Genomic DNA, 22467 nt, shown 5'->3' with positions numbered 1-22467 from the left:
TGTTAAGGGTTACATATCAAAGATTAGGGGGGGGGGGATTCCAGATACATATATATATATTGGCACCATGTAAGACTTATCACAAATACTTTGATGTCTTTGACAATTCAAATATGAGCTGAAAGCACAGAGACAATCGGCTCCACAACCCACCAGGTGGGAATGCTGGAAAACCAGCTCCCCTCCATTCCTTCATTTACATTTGAAGCATCCCTGTTCACCCACCCTTTCTACATACTACACTCGAACAGAATGGTCAATTCAAAGTCTGAATGTTCTAAATCAACCCAAGTGACTTCATCTATCGTGTTTGATATCAATTGAAATGCCTCAGTGTGATGGGTACATTAATCTCATTTCCTCAGAAATAGACATAATAAAATATATATATATAACTTCAGGTAACTTTTGAACCACTGTGAAGGGTGTGCCTTTTCTATAGGCAGAAACTCTCCCACTAAATGCAAATGCCTTTTGTTAATCACACACCCCTTTCCTCGAGGAGATTTTTTGATTGACTACTTAAGGTAAAGTTTCTAAATGTTATATAATGAGGTCAGCCCCCTATGTATATTTTGAAGTCAGGTATGCATCTTTTAATCTTGGATTTGTCTTTGAGAATTGGATGTCTTGTATTGATCGTTTATGAATTGACTGAATGAATTGGCATAATACACATTTACCTGACTAATAAATTGTTATGTGTTGAATTATTAGTTTGTGTTATCACCTCAAGAAGATTACGGTAAGTCCACAGCACTAAAAGCCCCTGTACAGGATAGTAACGGACTAAAACACGATAGACGGAGCAGTGCGGCACGCTATACAATGTTCTTGGAACTTTGACTGACACATTGGCATTAATTGATGTATACATATACTGTAAAAGGATATCTAAGGGAATAGACCTTCATCTCTAAACTTATAATACTATTTGGATAGTATAGTCAGAGCCGGCGCGTCCATAGAGGCGACCTAGGTGGCTACTTAGGGCGGCAGAATACAGAGGGCAGCGCGTCCCCGACACTACCCTCACCACCCACGCCCTCAGTAATATCCGCTTCTAGTGCCGTCTAGAGACCGTCCTTTGCCTACAGCGGCAGTTCAGCTTGCTCCAGCCCTGAATATAGTGATTACTCAAAGTTATTAATAGTTTAAGTATGACTGGTCTGCTTAATTCTATAGTAATGATCGTTGCATGACTAAATAGCTCTGTCTGATTTAGTAGATAGCAGCTTGATGGGAACCGCCTAAAAAAAATATCCTAATCTATCCTAATAGAGTGGAGGAACTATGACGTCACTTTGTAGGCTAATCGGCTGCTAGCATAAAACTGGTTCCCTCGTGAAAATCCCTATAGGATTTTCCCATAGGCTTTTCGAAGATTGCAAATAATAAGCTCTGTGTTCCAACACTGCTCATTACACTTACACGTTTTGTCCAGCCGGATAATCCTCACACGAAAATACAACTTGGAGCACTTTTGGATCTTAAATGCAAACGCAAGAGTAAAAAAGCTAACATTAGGCTATAAACGGACTACAGAGCCCTCGGGGCGCTCGTCTGTGACGTCAGCCCCACCCTGCTACAGACAACTTATTAAGCTTATTTTTAGAAATAATGTCCATGACAAAAAGTTAATATCTCTGTATATTATATTATAATCCACGCTATATATTATAAATAATATAATAATAATAATAATATTATAAATATATATTATAAATAAATAAGCAAAAACACTTAAACCTACATGCCTTTTGGACCGTTTTTACGTGGGAAATACATCTGTTTTGCTTTGCGGTTGTTCTAAAAGTTTTAAAACTGTGTGTATAAATCTGCCTTTATAGTATTATCATAAGACATGTTTAAATAAGTGTATCGCTCGTGCACACAGCCTGCTTACCTTAGCAGACGACAGAAATGAGGCGTGAGGAGGAACAAGTCTATCAAATGCCTGCAAGTTCCATCATCATGGACACAGAGCAACATTCAATATTCCATTTATGTCACGACGTACAGCGAAAAGCAGCCCATACAGTCACATCTGCTATACGTTTTATGGGGGAGTGTAAATATTGCAGTTATGACAGAATTAAATGGTGTTCAGATGAATAAAAAAAGACGAAAAATCACTTGATCACGTTAAAATGACAGTTAATATGTCTGTATTTTTACACATTTTTTCACACGTTTGCATTACTGAGAGCAGGAAAGGGACAGGCAGCACTGGTGAGCAGTATCTTCATAATATTGTTTAATTAAAATAAATGATCAACATTTATTCTCGACAGCCTTTACATGTGAAGGCATTATCTATACACAATCTGAATTCTTAATTAGAAAAACACAAAAAACTATAAAATACTATTCATGAAAATACCTAAATAACAGACAAATCCAAATGCCCAACACAAGCGAGCTGCGCTCCAGACCAGATCAGCTCGATGACGTATAATGTCTCCGACACCGCCTGTAGTCCCATTTAGCAACTTGATAGCAGCCGTCTTTTTAAAGAAGCATGGCCGAATTAAAAATTCAAAAGTGTGCTGTAACTGATGTGATTTATGTCATAGAACAAAACGTGAAAATATTTTGAATTTGTGTTAGCCACGGACCTTATTTAAGCGATTTTACTGAAACCCCATTCAAAAAACCCATTGACTTTGGGACGAGGGAACCGGAAGTGCTAAAATGCTAACTCGCTTCCAGGTTTTTGCATACAAATTGACATCATAGTTCCTCCACTCTATAATCGCCACTGTTTAGTGAACAAGACTGACATGCTTGTGCTTAAGAGATTGTAGACTCGGCTGGTACAAATATGTTATAGGAATCCGAATGAACAAGAGTAACATACAATAATGAACTGAAGAGAATATTCAATTGTTAGGACTGCGTTGTTTTGTTTGTGTGTTTGATTTTGATTCCAGATTGGGGGCGTGCCTTCAGCGCACCTGATGCTGGTCAGCTCCCTTATTTAAACCCCGGCAGAGAGTTTGTCGGGGTCGCTGTCCATTCACTTGGCAGTTGGCCAGAGCCGCGCTCCTATTTGGGCATTATGCATTCTTTCGCATCCATACACGATCACTGACAACATTTACCGCATCCATTCATTTGCATTTCACACTGATTGAACATACTGATACTGATATTTTGGAGTATATAATTTAAATTGAGTTAAATAAATATTCTTTTTGATTATACTTCTCCTTGTCGTCTCCCTCATTATGTTGCATCCTTGAGCCAGGTGTAACATCAATCATAATCTAAAATAATTTTAAAAGCAACAAAATAATCTTATCAATGTTTTATAATTGGAGTCAGTTGAAACGAGGATAAATATAGTAATATTCTAAACCACCTCATATAAAAAATGGAGTCGGATATGAGTTAAGTTTAAAGTAAATCAACATTGTGCACTGGAAAGACCGAACATGCAGTGAACCTTCGTCCACCAGTAGACACCGTCATTGGACTAACTGGCTGGACCCTCCAACCACAATTAAAAGTAAACATGACATTTCTTCTCAACCACTTTCCCCAGCATGAAGAAATTTGATAGGATTGTTGTCTTAAGGGGTCAGTACTTCCATATCATACCCCTCTATTACAATTTCATGCTTTTCACCTACAGATGGAGCCTCTTTTTGAGCCATTTCTTTAAAATGACCTTTTTACTCGTTGTTAGCAGTGTATTAAGGAGACATACACCAATGCAAAGTCATTTTTTGAATATACTGTATAGCACTAAAAATACTACATGTTCTTACCTTCAATGGGGATGATGCTGGACGACTGGTTGCTCTCCAGAAATCTCTTGCCTTTGTGGAGCCACTTAATAGTGACCGGATTTGGGGGTCCGACAGCTTCACAGGTCAGTGTGAAAGGTGTGTTTCTTGTGATGTTCACATCACTCGGCTGTATAATGAAGGTCGGCAGGCCTGAAATCGAGTCAAATGTGGCAAAACATCAAATGTCTGAAACGCATAACTAGTGCTTGAATGCATTTGTATATATGCATTTGACTGATCTTTTGCATTTAAATGTTTTGTTCATGCATCAACTGAGAATCAAATCCATGACGGTGTCGCTAGTGTCTTGCGAAACAGTGCATAAAATGTACATTTGAGAGAAATTAAAATTATTTTAAAATAATACTCAAGTCATGTTTTAAAAAAAGTCTTAATTTGGCTGAAAAAAAATATATTTGTATTATTGGACTGATGCTTTTATCATTTGCATTTAAGTGCTTTGTTTTTATGCATCAACTGGGAATCAAATCCATGATGGTGTTGCTAGTGCCACATAAAAAAGTGCATAAGAATATACAGTTGAAGGTCAAATTATTAGCCTACTAGAGAAATTTGTATTCTTTTATAAATGATACACAAGTGATGTTTAAAGAAAGTCCTATTTATTTTAATTTGGCTTAAATATATATATATTTCTTGATAGGCTACAGAAAACACTGTTGTCCAATGACTTGCCTAATTAACCTGACAGGTCTAGTAAACATATTTAAACCAGATAAGCCTTTAAATTGCACTTTAAGCTGAATAATAGTATTAAAAAAAAAACTTCTAAATAACAAGTGAAATATGATGCACTGTAGAGGTCTGCAGTACAGCCGTGGGAATAAGCTGCCGAATAAAACATGGTAGCGGTCGGTAACTCTGGTGTAATTCGAACGAAAGTAATAATAATATATACTATATATATATATATATATACGGGCTAATAATATAATAATATAGTGACCCCGAATCCTGACATTATTTTGAAATGGCATATGTGTGATTTCTTTATTCTTACTGAGCACCAATACAGCCAGTGCTCACGACTACAACACATGCTGAAGGCATGACCAGTGCTTTCTGCATGTGCTTTTTGATCACAGGCTGTGCGCGCATCATCTGCATAACAGTCCTCAGTGTGGGCTTTACCAACATGGGAGAGCAAATGATAATGCGCTGTCCTTCAGCTTGCACTAGAAAAGGGTCAGTTTACTGTTGAGAAACCAGGCAAGTCTAATGTATATCTTTTTCATCCGTCATAGACGCAAATGGAAAAATAATACCCTTTGCGCAATGTGATAATACCTTAAAGATTTACCCTTAAGAGCTGATTTATACTTCTGCGTCAAGCACACACGTATGCTACGGCGCAGCCTACGCATGGACGCATAGCCCTCGCCGTGGCTGTCGGCGTAGCTGGCGTGCACCTCTCAAAAAAATGTAACTACACGTCCCAACGGGGGTAGCGCAAGCCCTGTGATTGGTCGGCTTGGTAGCGCTGATGAATGTGGGTGGGAACGAGAGCCGCACAAGCCAGATGGATTGATTGTTTACAAGTGTGGAGTCCTGTGAAGGAGCTCCTGATGGAAAGTTTTGTTTTGTGTTTACCTCATAGTTAAAGTTGTTGCACGTCCGCCGGTTCCTGCCTCAAAATGAGCGAGTTTGAGCCACTTGTACATTCAGGAAGTGTTCAGAAAAAACAAAACACCAGCGAAGAAACTCGACACAGAGAAACATAAACACCTCACTGCTAACTAGCGTTTCGGAAGTGGTATTGCAGAGCAACAGAGACAGCGCAGAAGTATAAATGCACAGCTACGCATGTTGCATGCTCCGTGGGTCACGCCGATCACTTGATGCAGATGTATAAGTCAGGCTTTAACAGTCACAAGACTGGAACCTCAGGTTTAAAGCGAATTCACACTTAAGCCTGGTTTATACTTCTGTGTCAAGTGATCGGCGTGACCCACGGCGCATGCAACGTGCATCACTAACGCTAGATGGCAATGAGGTGTTTATGTTCCTCTGTGTCGAGTTTCTTCGCTGGTGTTGTTTTTTCTGAAAGCTTCCTTAGTGCACAAGTGGTTGAAACGCTCTCATTCTGAGGCAGGAACCAGCGGACATGCAACAACTTTAACCATGAGGTAAACACAGAACAAAACTTCCCATCTGGAGCTTCTTCACGGAACTCCACACTCGACTGTAAACAGAAACAAAACAACAGGCTCTTGGTCCCACCCACACTCGTCAGCGCTACCAGGCCGACCAATCACAGAGCTTGCACTACGCGTCGTTGCAATGAGTAGTTACATTTTTTTGAGAGGTGCACGTCAGCGGTGTCACAGCGAGGGCTATGCATTCACAATTAGGCAGTACCATAGCATACGCGTGCGCTTGACGCAGATGTAAAAATCAACTTTAGCTGATGACTGATTATAAAGCTTGCCTGGCATGCTGTCCCGGGAGAGACTATAAGATCCTCAAGCCCAGGACTCCCTGCAGGGTGAGAGGGGAGTTTAAGCTCAGGTAGATCTTAAAACTCCTCTGCTGTAGCAGCTACTGAACAGATAGTGATTGCTCTTAAGAGATGATTATTTACTGGAGCATGTCTATGGTGTCGATTTGGATTCGTCTAATTGGCAAGTCATGAATTGGCTAATGCATGACCAGCTGTGTTCAATCATAAGCACGTGATTCTCTCATAATTAGTTTATAATAAACTTCAATGAGCCTACAATCCTTGCACAACCTACAGTTTTATCTGTTATCTCTCTCTTTTGGTAGTACCCAATTTAAATGTGAGATTTTGGAAACCAGATCTAAATTTAGCAAAATCGGTCAGGTTGGGTGGAAAATTATTTTAAGCAGGCAGTGGGTAAACAAAGGCTGAATATACTGCAGGAGTGATTGGTGTGGAATAAAATCTGGTGGGAGCAGAACTAAAAAAAATTGTCCTGCGCAGACCTCTAATGTACTGTCATCATGACACAGACAAAAGAAATTAGTTATTTAAAAATTAGTAATTAAAATAATTATGTTTCAAAATGTTTTGAAAAATATTTCCTCCAGTGAACAGCGCTTGGGAAATATTTGAAAGAGAATTACAATTTCACAATAATTCAGTAGGAGGATGCATACCATTGCGAAAGTGTGCAAAATCAAACTCACCTTCTACTACCAGATTGATGGAGTTTGACTCGATGAACTTGTTACTGACACTGAGTCTGCAGTGATATTCTCCAGCATCTGCTCTCTGCACACTTTTAATGCTGAAAGAGGACGTCACAGGGAATAAATTAAGAACAGTTCAGAAACTAAACATCTCAAAAATCTGTTGATGAAACTTTTACCTCTATTAGCTGACTATTACATGTTTTCGCAAAGAAAAAAGGAACAAGATGACTGAACAGTACAGTTGTGAGAAATGTTTTAAATGCAATAACTGTGCTAGAGTCAATTAAGAAATTACAGATTGATTAGACATTTTAATACAATTACAGCAGTTTTTAATTTTAAAAAATCATATAAGAGCAAGTATATGCATTTATTATGATTTTTTTATTTATATTTTTTTATGAATTACTGTAATTAAATTAATTAGCTAAAATTCCACTCGTCATACTTTTTTTTAAGTGAAGATAATCAGTGTTTGTTGAAAAGGAGCATTTTTAGCAGGTTTATATTTCCTTAAGGGGTGGTCCACAATGTTTTTTTTAAGGTTTGATTGTGTTTATGGGGTGCTCTATTTTGACAATCCAGGTGCAAAGTGCAAAGCGCAGGGTGCAAACAGATTCAGGGCGTATCAGAATCCACTTTTGGTAATATAAAGACGAAAAAATCTGCTTTGAGCCGTGGCGCACCGAAGAAGAAGAATCGTTTGTAGACACGGGTCGTCGGTGTCGTGTTTATAAATGTGCTGCAACGAAGGTTTTGTTTTCATTTCCCGATATGAGAGTGCAGCCAGACTCATGTGTGGATTACAGTCCACGCGACATGCAGCTGAAATGCGTTTGTACAAAACATTTTTTTGCTAAAAACACTATTAGGACACCTATATTTCACTAAAAAGTGTAAATTGGTTGTTTTTGCGTTATTTCAAGCTAATTCGTACTTCCGGTTTGAAACGAATTTTTGAAGCTGCGTCACGGCCATGACATAATAGCCTGTATTCCAGCGTGCAGACTGGACGTCTGTGCCAGAGTGAGTCTTATTACGTCTTACAGTGTGTTGCATTAATGCATGAGTAAAGCTTGGTTCAAACCAATCAGCGCGCTCTATTGTGCAACTTCATTAATATTCATTACTGTCACAGTGTTTAGACGACAGAGACCCCGCGTTTTGTTGGCAAAACAAGTGTGAAGTGTTGCTTTTATAGTTTGCTGCAGTTAAGTTTTGTTTTCATTTTCTCTCTGTGAGAGCGCAGCTGGAGTCAAGTGTGGATTAACAGTGTACGCGACGCTCGACAACAATAACTTAAGTGTCTAAGGAGGAACATTGTTTACCTGAGAGCTGTTCTCATCTGCAAACGCTGAGATCTGGATTCGCTTGTAGTCTCCTCTTAATAAAGACGCGGCTCTAGTTGATGGTGATTGTCCTGTCTCTACAGATTTGGTAAGTGAGCGAGCAGTGCTCTTTGTTTATTCAGTTTGTTCGTATCGAAATAACTATTGCACTGAGTGTAAACATGTTAGCATCACAACCAAACTTTAACCTCGTGTAGGATTTTCACCGCATTTTGTGACCGGAATAACACACGCGGCTTTCTGACACTACCTGCTGTATGCATCTAAGTTTCCGGGAAATGCGGAGGGTTTATTTTCTCTCATTCGCCGTGCGGTATCAAACATTGCATGAAAAATACACGCTTACAGCAGTTCCTCGAATCAAATATCTCGTTTGTCAGGAGGGACATGAATGAATTCCCTGAATGAAAGAGCCAAACTGCAGTTAAAGTCCAACATTTAATAATTTGCCAAATAATTCGACTACAGATGTCCATGTAAACACCATGACTTTCTCCCCTGTGTGTGTGTGTTTTGTCTCTGAAACAGCGTGCCGAAATAGACACTCCCACACCATCCCACTTTAGTTCCTCCGACACTCCCCCCTAAACGGAGATGGACACGCCCACTTTTCAGACTTTTTCCAAAGTAGAGGTGAGAAAACGCCCTGCTTAAACGAGGGGGTTTCATGACCCTTTAAGGGGTTCATTTCTCATTTACCTTATAGTGGACTGCAAGCTGACTGTGCCTTGAGTGGAGATCGCGGTCTGCATGCTGTCATGGATTTCCTTGCCATTTCTAAACCACAGTATATTGAGGTCCTGGCTGACGTCATTGATGTCGATGGAGCAATTGAAGTGCACCTCTGCCCCCTCGGAGCGCTGGATGGTGCCCACGGTGGGCTTGAAACGCAGTCTCTGGATCTCCTCCTGGGACAGATGCACACTGGGGGCTCGAGCCGGGACCATCAGCGGTTCGCTTGCATGTGTGGGACGGAAAGAACGGCCCTGTCGAGCCCAGTGAGATGAACCTTCATGATGGACAACAGCCAGTGGATGCTTCATACTGACGACAGCTGTTGGAGGAAATCACAGCTTTTGTTAATATAACCTAGCGCTGCACAATATATGGGTTCAACACATCCACTATCATCAATGCAATGTTGAGTTCATATGATGGGACTATAGTTGACCAGCACAACAGATCAAAACACAAAGGATTTGTGGAGTCGCATTGGAGTGAAAGTTCATTCATTCATTTGCCTTCGGTTTAGTCTTTTATATATCAGGGCTCGCCACAGTGGAATGAACTGCCAACTAGAGCGGTGCAATTAATAGAAAATCCGGTTTCGATTTCAATTTTGGCTTCTAATGATTATGAAAAACCATCAATCAAGATAAACGGTTATTGCATCATATACTGCCCCCTTTTCAATTGTACACACTTGTTGCTCTGCAAAGCTTAGCTTCACATTAAATTGACTAAAAGCATGTAGTGTAATGTAACGTTTGCAGCATGTGATGCGCATTGTTCATTAATGTACATTCGAATCATTCATGTTTTTAAAGGCGCGAACAAGACCGCATGCTTCTGTACAAACAGCATGCGGTCAGCATTCGCACAGACGAGCAGAGCACACACATCTAAAGTCATCTTAACGTGAGCGCTTTAATGGTCAAAGAGGTATCAAAACACAGTGTTTAGTGATTATTCATATTAACCCTTATTTGTGTAATAAACAAACGAGTTGAGAATCAAAAGACACGTGAAAGAGAAACCATTAAAGCGACACCACGCACTATTCCTGCTGCCACCTGTTTTCATCATTAATCAAACAACAAAAGGAGAAAATCCCTCACTGCTCTTGACTGAAGGACTTTTGTAGTTGAGGTGTTTTTCTGACAGTGAAGATGCTTAATGCACAGTTTGTTTCATATTTTTATTCTATTGTATTAATTTCTCTTTCCTTTGCAGCAAGGAAAATACCTGTATATATGCAGTTGAAGTCAGAATTATTAGCCCTCCTGAATATTAGTAAAACTTTCCCCCCCAATTTCTGTTTAATGGAAAGAAGATTTTTTAAACACATTTCTGCACATAATAGTTTTAACAACTCATCTCTAATAAATGATTTATTTTATCTTTGCTATGATGACAGTAAATAATATTTTACTAGATATTTTTCAAAATACATTCAGATTAAAGTGTGATTCAAAGGCTTGATTAGTGTAATTAGACAAGTCATTGTATAACAGTAGTTTCTTCTGTAGACAATCAAAAAAATATATTGTTTAAGGGGGCTAATAATATTGACCTTAAAATAGGTTTTAAAATATTTAAACCTGCTTTTATTCTAGCCAAAATAAAACAAATCACACTTTCTCCAGAAGTAAAAATATTAGAGGAAATACTGGTATAATTCCTTGCACTGTTAAACATAATTTAGGAAATATTTATGTAAAAAAATTCACAGGAGGGCGAATAATTTTGACTTTAACTGTTTTGAATAATCGTGATTACAATTATGATCAAAATAATCATGATTATGATTTTTCCAAAATCGAGGAGCACTACCACCAACTATTCCAGCATATGTCTGACATTCACACACACACACTCATACACTAAGCCCAATTTAGTTTCTTCAACTCGGTAGGGGAAACCGGAGCATCCAGAGGAAACCCACGTCAACATGTGAAGAACATGCAAACTTCACATTGAAATGCCAACTAACCCAGCCAGCAATCTTCTTGTGAACTTTTTGCTGAGCCACCATGCCACCCCGGAGTGAAAGTTTATTATATGCATATGTTTTTAATGTGACTGTGGCTGTGTGAAAATTTCAGGAATTTAAAGAATTCTGTCAGAAGGAATTTTACCATTTGTAACTTCAATAAAGCTGCATTTTATAGAATTATACATAGAATGAAGCAATATAGGGCTGCACTGTAGCACAGTGGATAGCATGTTCGCCTCAAAGCAAGAAGGTCGCTGGTTCGAGACTCGGCTGGGTCAGTTGGTGGTTCTGTGTGGAGTTTGCACGTACTCCCCATGTTCGCATGGGTTTCCTCCGGGTGCTCCAGTTTCCCCCACAAGTCTGCTAAATCCTATTCCTAGCCAATCCATATTAATAGATTAAGTCATTTGGTGAAACTGAATTGATATCTCAATAAATAATTACAAAAAAATTGCAATGTCAGTTTTTTCCAACATCATGCAGCCTTAATATAAACATATCATGACAGTGAAGAAGTATGAGAATGCCTACATTTACCTACACATACAGCTATGAAAAAAACAAAGAAATTCTTTGTTTCACTGGATTTAATATTTATTTTAGGATATTAGAAGACATTTCTTCAACAGTTCAAATAAAAATGTTGTCATTTACTATGTTTTTACCTTACAATACATAACTGCATGTTCTCTGACATGTTTATATTACATTTTAGACAAAACAGTAACTACATTTTAAACTGAGAAGTGTTTTATCGCCAGCACACCACAACACAAGTAAAATTTCAACCACAACAGGTACAAAAAAAGTTCTAAATGATAATATTTGAAATTTGTAAGAAATGTTATCAGACCTTTACAGAATAATTTTACTCAAATCCATAACCTGTATAAACCCTGTAAAGTCAAGGATTATCAATAAGTGAACTTATTGAACAAATCTTAGTTTTTCTTTTCCATGGCTGCAGATTCTAACCAGTACTAATCATTGCAAAAACTGTAATATGTTTTGAATCTCAGTTCAAAAGTATATATTGCAATATAATTGTAAATTTTGTAAAGTAAAAATTCAATTCAGTTCAATTCATCTTTATTTCTATAGCACTTTTACAATGTAGATTGTGTCAAAGCAGCTAAACAGTTCTAGAAAATTGAAACTGTGTTAGTCCAGTTTTCAGTGTTGAAGTTCAGTTTAGTTCAGTTCAGTGTGGTTTAATATTCACTGCTAAAAGTCCAAACACTGAAGAGCAAATCCATCAATGTGCAGCTTCACAAGTCTCAAACCAAGCAAGACATTGGCACTAAAAATGTATAGTGTCAGATAGTTTTGATAAGCAAGTTAGTGCATCTCTGCTGAATGTAAATTTCTAAATTTTTGAAGCATGTTTTCTTCTCTTTTTTTTTTTATTTTTTATTTTTGCTTATCTCAAATTCAGGAATGCTAACGTGTCAGTAATTTTCAGCAATAATAATATAAAAACAAATCGTTCTGTTTTAAATGCACTGTCTGATCAACTAAACGCAGCACTTTGAAAAACTACAAAATAATTTAGCAATAAAATTATTGCTAGATTTTAGTATATTTCACAATAAGTCCTGTCATAATTTACTCATTTTTTTGTAATATTTATTTTGTAGTATTTGTAGTATCCTTGTAAATGAAAAAATAACAATTAAATAAACCTGTAATAAACCTAAATAAAATTAAATAAATAAAAGTAATAAACCTGTTTTACTCACTTTCTTCTGTTGAACACAGAAAATGATATTTAAAATGCTGAAAACCTGTAACCATTGACTTCCATAGTATATTTTTCCCTAAGTCAATCTGATAGTTACAGTTTTCCAGCAATTTTCAGATTACCATCTTCAGTGTTCATCAGAAGAAAGAAACTCATTAAGGTTTTTAACCACTTGAGAGTGAGTAGTACCATATCAAGTTATGCTGTTGGTGGTCCAGCCGCACTAATTTTCAGTAAGGGAAACACTTGTTTATTGGATATATATTTGCAGTGGGGTGACTCAGGTCTGGCACTGCTTCAGTAACGCAGTGGAAAAAAGCAGCTTTCTGCTCTCCAGGAGCAAAAGGAAATTCTTTCTTTGATATAATCTGTAACAAAAGGAAGCACAAGCTGCTCTCATCGAGACATAATTTCATATTTACTACTACAAGACAGTAAATCTCTGAATTCACTGAACTAGATCAACCAGAACTCATATAACCGATGCACAATTCAATGCTAATCAATGCTTTAGTAATAAAAAACTATTTTGTCATGAGCAGAAAAGTATGTTGATGGACTGCTTTTTTTGCTATTGTATTTGTATTTACTTATACTTATAATGCAACCGGGAGGAGTGTAATCTGTATAATCTTCACATCAATAACCACAATGAAATAAGATTTTTTTTTTTCAAACTTTGTGTATATCCATGATGAATTAAGTGCATTCACCTACTTTTTTTGTCAAATAAAAAGAAAGAAAGAAAGAAAGAAAGAAAGAAAAAAAGACAAAGAAAGAAAGAAAGAAAGAAAAAAAGAAAGAAAGAAAGAAAGAAAGAAAGAAAGAAAGAAAGAAAGAAAGAAAGAAAGAAAGAAAGAAAGAAAGAATAGAGTTAAAGAGTTTGGTTTTATCCTTTTTGAATCCATTCAGCCAATTTCCGGGTCTAGCCAGAGCACTGTTAGCTTAGCATAGGTCATTGAAATGGATTAGACCATTAGGATCTCGTTCAAAAAAGATAATTTCGATGATTTTCCCATTTCAAGTTGACTTTTTTGTAGTTAAATCGTGTACGAAGAGCGACGGAGAAATAAATGTTGCTACTTTCTACAGTGATAGGAACTGTACTCTCACTCCCTATTCAAACTGTATTTGTCACATACACAGTGCAATATGCAATGAAATGCTCATACAACTGCCTGTGACCTCAAAAAATATATATAAAATAAAAAATTATCTAAAATATAGAATATAATAAGAAGTAAACAAATAAAATTCAGCTATGGAAACAAGTTATAGCTGTGGAAGCTAAATTTTGATATGGACAATATCGCTAAGACAGAACAACATATAAAATATATCAACAAAAGCTTAGCTACACAAACAAACATAGAAGTCAGTCACATTCCTTCGGCTTAGTACCTGATTTATCAGCGGTAGTCACAGCGGAATGAACCACCAATTACTCTGGCATATGCTTTATGTAGCGAAAACATAGAAGTGCTTCTAATAAAGCATCTGGTGCATAAAGCACTTTGTTTTTAGTAACACTTCTACACTGTAAAATCCAATAAGTTAAGGTAACTCAAATCATTTGAGGAAACCGATTGCAACAAACCATTTAAGTTAAAAAAACGAATGCTAATGAGTACTGTGAACTTAATCCATTTGAGTAAACGAAGCAATTTGAACAGTAAACCCCAATAAATGAAGAGAACTCAAACCAACTGAGTACTGTAAAACCCAATAAGTTAGGGCAATTCAAACTGTTTGAGAAAACCGATTGCTACAAACCATTTCAATTAAAAAAACTAATCTATATGAGAACTGTGAACTTACTCTATTTAAGTTGAAGTAATGAGGTATTTAATAAACCCATTACCTTCAACACTGAGTTCAAAACTCTTTTCAGTTGAGTAGATTTCACTTTCAGTCAATTTTGAGTTAACTACACTTCATTTGATAAAGTTGACTGTTGAGTTTTACAGTGTATGCTTCTATGTTTGTTTGTATAGCAAAGCATTTCTATATTTTTATAAGGTTTTTAATCTAGTGTAATAATCAAGGAAATTTGTGGTCATACAAAGACTGCAGCATATGCAATGATATTTATGCAGCACAGTTAGATAGTTACATAGCTCAGGACTATATAGTACAGCAGCATATTTCCTTGATTATTACGTCAGAATGAAAGTATAGTTCCTCGCCAAATCAGTCTTTTCATAATCCATCATATTGTAGAGCAAAGGAAACTTGCACACTCTGAAGTTTTCTGCTTCTGAAAATGATCAGTTACTATCATGCTTTGGCCTGCAATAATTAGTCGGACACGGGGGGACACATTGAATAATTAAAGAGCTAAAGCAGAAGAAATTAAATAAAAAAATACTTAAAAAGTAAGTTAGTAAGGACTGGCAAATGTTACAACAATTTAAGCAGAAGAGACCCTATTAAACTTAGTTTGTCAAAATATTACACCTTTTCCCTGCTTATTCTTATGATTTAGCAGCTTACACGGGTTTTACAGGGTTTAGACAGTGTAAATAACAAAAACAACATATTCAGTAGTAGATTGTGATGCAATCCATGCTGTTGTTTACATCTGAGTATGTCCTTAATGGCCGCATGGGTGTAATCAAGAAAATGTTAGAGAAACACACCCAGGTATCGATTAGCCGATACCTGAAAGCTGGAGCCATCAGAATCAGTATCAGGAAGGGAAAACATATTGGAAATTTCAGACACATTAGATGAGATTCAGCCTGAAAATGTCTAAAATTGCAGAACTTTTGAACTTTTAATGTTTCAATTCATTGACCTATTCATATCACAAATTAATCTATAAGGTTTATTTTTATGACATTTTACAGATAAACCTCTAACAAATACCTCAAAACCCACCTCAGTACTGTAGAATAACATTATTAGGTTTAAACGAGTCAAATCCCAAAAGAGAAAGAGAGTGAACTCATTTAGAGTCTAAAACTTGAGGAAACTAGGGCAGATTATTTCAACATTTAATCTTCTACACTAATATTTTGTATTCTAACTGTTTGAGAAGTTGCTTGTAGGTATCTGAAGGTGTAATCATAATATATATTATGATGAGTGTTCGTAAATAGTGTTCTGACATATTTAATTATAGGTTCTGTCAAACAAATAAGTATTAAATCAAACAAATAAAATAAGTTGTTTTGATTGACAAATACTGTATAAAGGTTTTTGTTGATATTTTGTTTCCATATATAAAGGTAACACTTTACACAATACCAAGTTTGTTTTAGTTAATGTTAATGTATTTAGTAAGATAAACAAACAATAAACAATATATTTATTACAGTATTTATTCATATTTGTTAATGTTAATCGAAATAAAGTTAGTTTACTTGTGGTAACTCAAAGTGCATTAACGTGGACAATCATAAATTTAGATTTTAATAAGGCATTAATAAATGTCCTGACTCTCTGTGGTCATTGAAAATCCTTAAAAATTAAAAAAAAACACAACAAAACCACATTTTTAACTCACAAAACAAATCTCACATCAACTAACAATAAGTGATGAAACCTTATTGTAAAGTGTGAGAGATAAAATTGATAACATTTGACCAAAACATAACAAAATCTCCTTTTTAACTACCCAAAACAAATATCCTGACATTAATAATAACTAAATAAAACATTACTTCAATGTCTGACCAACATAAATTGATTCAATTCGACCTAAAACATAACAAAACCTAATTTTTAGCTACACAAAACAAATCTCCCCACAATAACTAACATTATGAAACCTTATTGTAAAGTCTGACCAAGATTAATTGATAACATTAGACCAAAACAAAACCCACAGCAAAACCCAATTTTTAACTACACAAAACAAATCTCCTCACAATAAATAATGAAACCTTAATAAAAACTGACCATAAGTTAATTCAAAACCAAAACAGAGCAAAATCTAATTTTAAACTACACAAAACAAATCTCCTCACATTAACCAATGAAACCTTATTGTAAAATTATCAAGATAAATTGATTTAGTTTGACCAAAACACAGCAAAACTTAATTTTTACCTACACAAAACAAATCTCCCCACATTAATATTAACTAAAGAACCCTTAATGTAAAGTCTGACCAAGATAAACTAATTCAATTTGACCAAAACATATCAAACCCCCATATTTAACAACACAACACAAATCTCCTCACGTGCAGAAGTTTCACAATAAACTTTCTGAACGATAAAGTTTAAGAGTCGGCCTCGTTTAAAACCTAAACAACGCCATTTGAGTAACTTTGAGAAAACTACACATCTTACCAGTTGTCAGGCTGACTGACTGGGAAAACAATCCGAGAAGCAGCGGAGTCAAAAAGCGAAACATCGCGGAGAAACTTTTTCCTAAAATAAAGTCCATGACGCTTTTTCTTCTTCTTCTTCCTCTCGCATAAAGATGTCAGATCTACACACATATGAAGCAGAGCACTTGCAGGGCAAATAACATCTTACTTCACTTTTGTCGTGGTCATTTAACACACGAAGGAATGTGTGTGTGCGCGCGCGCGTGTGTGTTTTGTTTGGCCGTGACGAATTCAGAGTCCACGCGCGCGCTCTCGATGGTGAAACGCGGTGCCTCTCGTGACGTCACACAAGCAGCAATGGGGTAAGTTTACAAATACACGGCATTTGTGACTGAAATGTGCTTTTTTTTTACCAGGACTGAAGACTCTTTTAACATGAAAGTCAGACGCACTTAAAAAACTTGTATTGTTTTATAATGTATTTAATAACTTTTTATGTTTGTACAGTTTGTCTGTTTATATTGTTTATACTTATCTCCCCCTGATATCTATAGTTTTTTTCTGTAAAATGTTATATGTTATTGTTATTTAAATAAAATAAATACAGTATTTGTTGTTTTTCTCATGATAAACATCACATTATAAGCAATTTATTTCATAGGGAATGTGTTGTTCATAAATGTACATTTTTCTCAGCATTGCCCAAATTGCAGAAATGTATTTGTAATTTAAATTATTTAATAACAGCACTATTGCAGTTTTATAACAAAAAAGTGTACAAACTGTATAATGAGCTTTTAAATGTTTTTACTCTGTAATTTGTTGTATTAATTTATAAATTAATTTATATTTATTATTATTATTAGTTATTATTTTTTGTATTTCTCATTATCTTGTAGTTTTACCTTTGTACTCATAAAGTCATGCAATGTTTAATTGTTAAATCGTATTATTTAATTAAATATGCAATGAAGCAAAAAATGAAAACATATATACAGGACAACATGAAAATAAAAGATTACTAAATCAAAGAATAAATAGTTACAAAAACTAGTATGTGATACATTTGTAAATAAGTGTAATTTAAATTAGATTAATTAGTTTTGGGATTAATTTTTTTAGCATTAAGATATCCATGTTCATTTTTAATAACATTTTTCACTTTGACTTTTACAACCTTTCACCTTCATTCAGACATTATTTAAGTCTGGCAAAAGAAAGAAAGAAAGAAAGAAAGAAAGAAAGAAAGAAAGAAAGAAAGAAAGAAAGAAAGAAAGAAAGAAAGAAAGAAAGAAAGAAAGAAAGAAAGAAAGAAAGAAGGAAGGAAGGAAGGAAGGAAGGAAGGAAGGAAGGAAGGAAGGAAGGAAGGAAAGAAGGAAGGAAGGAAAGGAAGGAAGGAAGGAAAAAAAAGAAAGAAAGAAAGGAAAGAAAGAAAGAAAGAAGGAAAGAAAGAAGAAAGGAAAGAAAAGAAAGAAGGAAGGAAGGAAAGAAGGAAGGAAGGAAAATAAAGAAATGAAAGAAAGAAAAATAAGAAAGAAAAAAATGAAAGAAAGAAATAAAAGAAAGAAAGAAAGAAATGAAAGAAAGAATATAAGAAAGAAAAAAGAAAGGAAAAAGAAACAAAGTAAAATGAAAGATAGAAAGACAAAAGAAGAAAGAAAGAAAAAAGAAAGGGTAACACTTTATTTTGATGGTCCATTTGAGTATAAGTAGGCTTAATATCTGCTGATTCTTCAACAGACATTTGTCTGACAATAAGAAACTTTGCATTTACGACAACTTACACTAACCCCAACCTCAACCTAACAGTCTACATATAACCAAATGAGAATTAGTTGCAATGTAACTTAAATTTAACAAATGGACCATCAAAAGAAAGTGTGACTAAATAAAGAAAAAAAGGAAGAAAGAAAGATAAAATTAAGAAAAAAGACAGAAACAATAAAGTGAAAACAAAATAATAATACATAATAGAAAAAATGGTTCTTTGATTTTCCTAAGCAAATAAAGGCCTACTGAATGAGCATTTATAGTATAGAAATTACTGAAATAAAACACACCATAGAATCCACTTACATTTTGCCTCAATTTTATTAGACCTAAAACACTATTTTGGCACTTAAAATCTACCACAGTAATTTAATTTCAAATATACAATTGTATTGTTACAAAACAATATTTAAACCGGCCACAACGCGGCGCTCTTGAACAGTATAAAAACAGCACGTTTTTCCAAACATCAGCGATTGAAACTAGTTAAAGAGATAGTTCACGACAATGAACATTTACTCCTCCCCCTCTCCATCTCTCTTTTCAAAAGAAGAACTATTTTAAAGAATGTTGGGTTAAAAACGCCATTGACTTCCAGAGTAGGAAAAACAAATACCATGGAAGTCAATGACTATCAACATATCTCCTTTTGTGCTCAACATATAAGACTCAAACAGGGTTTTGACAAGTAAGGATGGGTAAATACCAAAATTGTCAGATTTGGATGAACTATCCCTTCAATTAGTTAGTTAAATAAGTTAAAAATACAACTTAAATAAGAAAACCTGTAAAAACATAAAATGACAAATTAAACTTTTTACAGCAATTATATAAAAGAATACGCAGACTGGAATCCTGAATTCTGACTCGTGTAGCATGTGAAGAGTTACAACATAATGTTTACAAGTAGTCTGATGCCTCCCACCTCAGTCAATATCTGCAACAGATGAAAGATCCCATAGAAATTGGGATTTTTGATACATTTTGATACCCAAAAGCCACTTTTAAAAGGATAGTTCACCCAAAAATGAAACTTCTGTCATCATTTACTCATCCTCCATGTTGAGTTCTTTCTTTCATTGATGACAAATTAAGATATACTGAAAATGTCAGAAATAAACAGCCATTTTTAGTTCCTACTATTGAAGTCAATGGCTGCCATTTCCAATATTTTCCAGAATGACTTGTTTTGTGTTTAACAGAAGAAAGAAACTCATAAAAGTTTACAACCCCTTTCCATTTATGTGTGAACTATCCCTTTAAACTCTGCAGTCTCTCTCAATAGACATGCTCTGTCTTCTGAATCATGAGTCCATGCGTTGAGAGATATGAGTGAAAATGAGTTACACTGTCCTTCAAAAAAAAACCTATAATCTTCCCCGAGCCTCCCAGATAAGATCCAGCAGAAGTTCAAGGGCAGAACGCCTCACATTAGAGCCAGGTTTCCATCCACCGTGAAGTCAATCTTTTTAAAGTTCACAACACAGGAAAAAATCCCAATTGCGAATTAGGTGCATCAAGTTTTTAGAGTGGCTGACTGTAGTATTGGTCACCTAGCAACCAACAGTAAACAAGAATAAAGGAGTCACGTGTATAATGTTCCCTACATCAGAGGCTATGTCCGAAATCGCATAATTCCCTCCTATATATATGGGAAAAACAGTATGTGAGCCGAGCAATTCATAGTATTGGAAAAACAGTAGGCTAGAAGTACCCGGATGACCTACTACTTTGGTTGAGATTCTGAAGTGAGGATCAAATGGATGCTACGCTATCCCATAATGCTCATCCAAGAGAATTCATGAATGGGAGCAAATCGGTGCAACTGACACTGGTAGGTCATGTGATAATAATTAGCAGATATAGTACATCCAAATTTTATTCATACTACTTACAATAATAATATATAGGTAGTGTATTGAATTCTAATTCAAATGTAGTACCAACTTGAGTAGTAGGCAATTTTGAATGCAGTGTTTATTCGGCAAATGCATTTCCATCACACGCTTTTCACATTAACCCTTTTTTGCAAGTCTAGCCCCCCTCAACTGATCATAAAAACCTTTTTGTGAGGGTGAAGTATGGAGAATTGACAGTCCTAGTGGTTGAACTGGGTATTGCAGTCAACTTTAAAAATACTGCATAGGTGTTTGTTAGTTTTTTCACACAGCCCATCCCATCCTCCAACATCATGCACACACTGGTTGCCAGATTGACTAGTTTCTACCACTTTAATAGCAAATATGCTATAGCATGACCACAATTTGCTCTTAACGGCAATGAAAGATGAGAGTCTGATTGGTCTAATGCATGTTAAATCCCAAACACATCCATAACTTATTAAAATAATAATCGTTTTAGACTATGCGCTTGGTGTGACAAAAGTTTTGCTCCTTCTTAAAATAGCAAAGTGGATTCACACTCAGGGCATTGTGCATTTTTTCCATGCACTTAGATCATTACAATAGTTCCCATTATTGTATTTTTATGCATTAAAGGAGTCTAAAATGTACCTACAGCATCTTTGGGGGATTTTAATTCAAAATTTGTCTTTCTCACGTGATACTTCAAAACCATCAAGAAAACAAGTACAAGTCTATGCGCCTGGTTCGACAGCAGTTTTTCCTGCTCTTAAAATAGCGAAAGTGGATTCAGACACATCCTAAGTGCACTGTGCACTTCATTTAATGCACTTAGAGCATTAAAATATTAAAATTATGATATTTTTATGCATTAGAGGAGTCAGAAATGCACCTATAATACCTTTAGGGGATTTTTATTTGCAAATTGTCACTCGTTTCTCATGTGATACTGTAAAACCATCCATAAGTTATTAAGAAAATAAAGACAACTATTTTAGACTATGCGCCTGGTGCGACAACGTTTTTTCCTTCCTTTAAAATAGCGAAAGTGGATTCAGACACATAGTAAGTGCACCAGATGCTTTAATCCATAAACTTAGATCATTAAAACAGAGCTCAGTATTGTATTTTTATGCATTAGAGGAGTTTTAAAATTTACCTACAGCACCTTTAAGGAATTGTTATTCGCAATTTGTCTCTTGTTTTTCATGCGATACTACAAAAAAATCCATAAGTTGTTAAGAAAACAAGGACAATCTTTTTAATCCATGCGCCTGGTGCAAAGACAGTTTTTTTCTCCTACTTAAAGTAGTGAAAGTGGATTCAGACACATCCTAAGCGCATCGTGCACTTCAGTCAATGCACTTAAATCATTAAAATAGAGCTCATTATGGTATTTTTAGGCATTAGAGGAGTCCAAAGACAGACCTACAGCACCTTTAAGGGAATTTTTTTTCACAATTTGTCACTCGTATTTTCATGCGATACTTCAAAACCATCCATAACTCATCAAAAGAATAAGGATAATTAATCATAGACTTTGCGACTGGTGCCACAACAATTTTTCCACCCCACAAAAAAGTTAATTCAGACACATTCTAAGTGCACCGTGTGTTTTAATCCATGCACTTAAATCATTAAAATAGAGCCCATTATTGTATTTCATGCATTAGAAAATTCCAAAAATGTATCTACAGCAGCTTTAAGGGATTTTTATTCGCAATGTGTCTCTCTTTTGTCATGCAATACTTCAAAACCATCCATAACTTCATCAAGTGA

General features: G+C 35.5%; 1 protein-coding gene and 1 long non-coding RNA gene across 2 annotated transcripts in view; both read right to left on the bottom strand.

Moving 5' to 3' along the window:
- Nucleotides 1-17257, bottom strand: part of mertka (c-mer proto-oncogene tyrosine kinase a) — a 65913-nt gene extending 48656 nt beyond the window's left edge. The window contains exons 1-4 of the mRNA XM_002664231.8: nucleotides 17076-17257; nucleotides 9020-9374; nucleotides 6966-7066; nucleotides 3774-3944 (exon numbers count right to left, since the gene is read on the bottom strand). Coding sequence (XP_002664277.3) covers nucleotides 3774-3944; nucleotides 6966-7066; nucleotides 9020-9374; nucleotides 17076-17172 — 724 coding nt within the window. The 5' untranslated portion in view covers nucleotides 17173-17257. The remainder of the gene's footprint in view (nucleotides 1-3773; nucleotides 3945-6965; nucleotides 7067-9019; nucleotides 9375-17075) is intronic.
- Nucleotides 10210-13102, bottom strand: LOC141377084 (uncharacterized). The gene is made up of 3 exons (XR_012389004.1): nucleotides 12012-13102; nucleotides 11745-11962; nucleotides 10210-11412 (listed from the first exon to the last, which is right to left on the bottom strand). It is a non-coding gene; the product is annotated as an uncharacterized lncRNA (long non-coding RNA).
- Nucleotides 17258-22467: the final 5210 nt, after the last annotated feature.

Source organism: Danio rerio, chromosome 13 (genome assembly GCF_049306965.1).
Source record: "Danio rerio strain Tuebingen ecotype United States chromosome 13, GRCz12tu, whole genome shotgun sequence".
Classification (NCBI taxonomy): domain Eukaryota; kingdom Metazoa; phylum Chordata; class Actinopteri; order Cypriniformes; family Danionidae; genus Danio; species Danio rerio.
The sequence above is the reverse complement of the archived record's forward strand: the minus strand, read 5'-3'. Positions and strand labels throughout refer to the sequence as shown.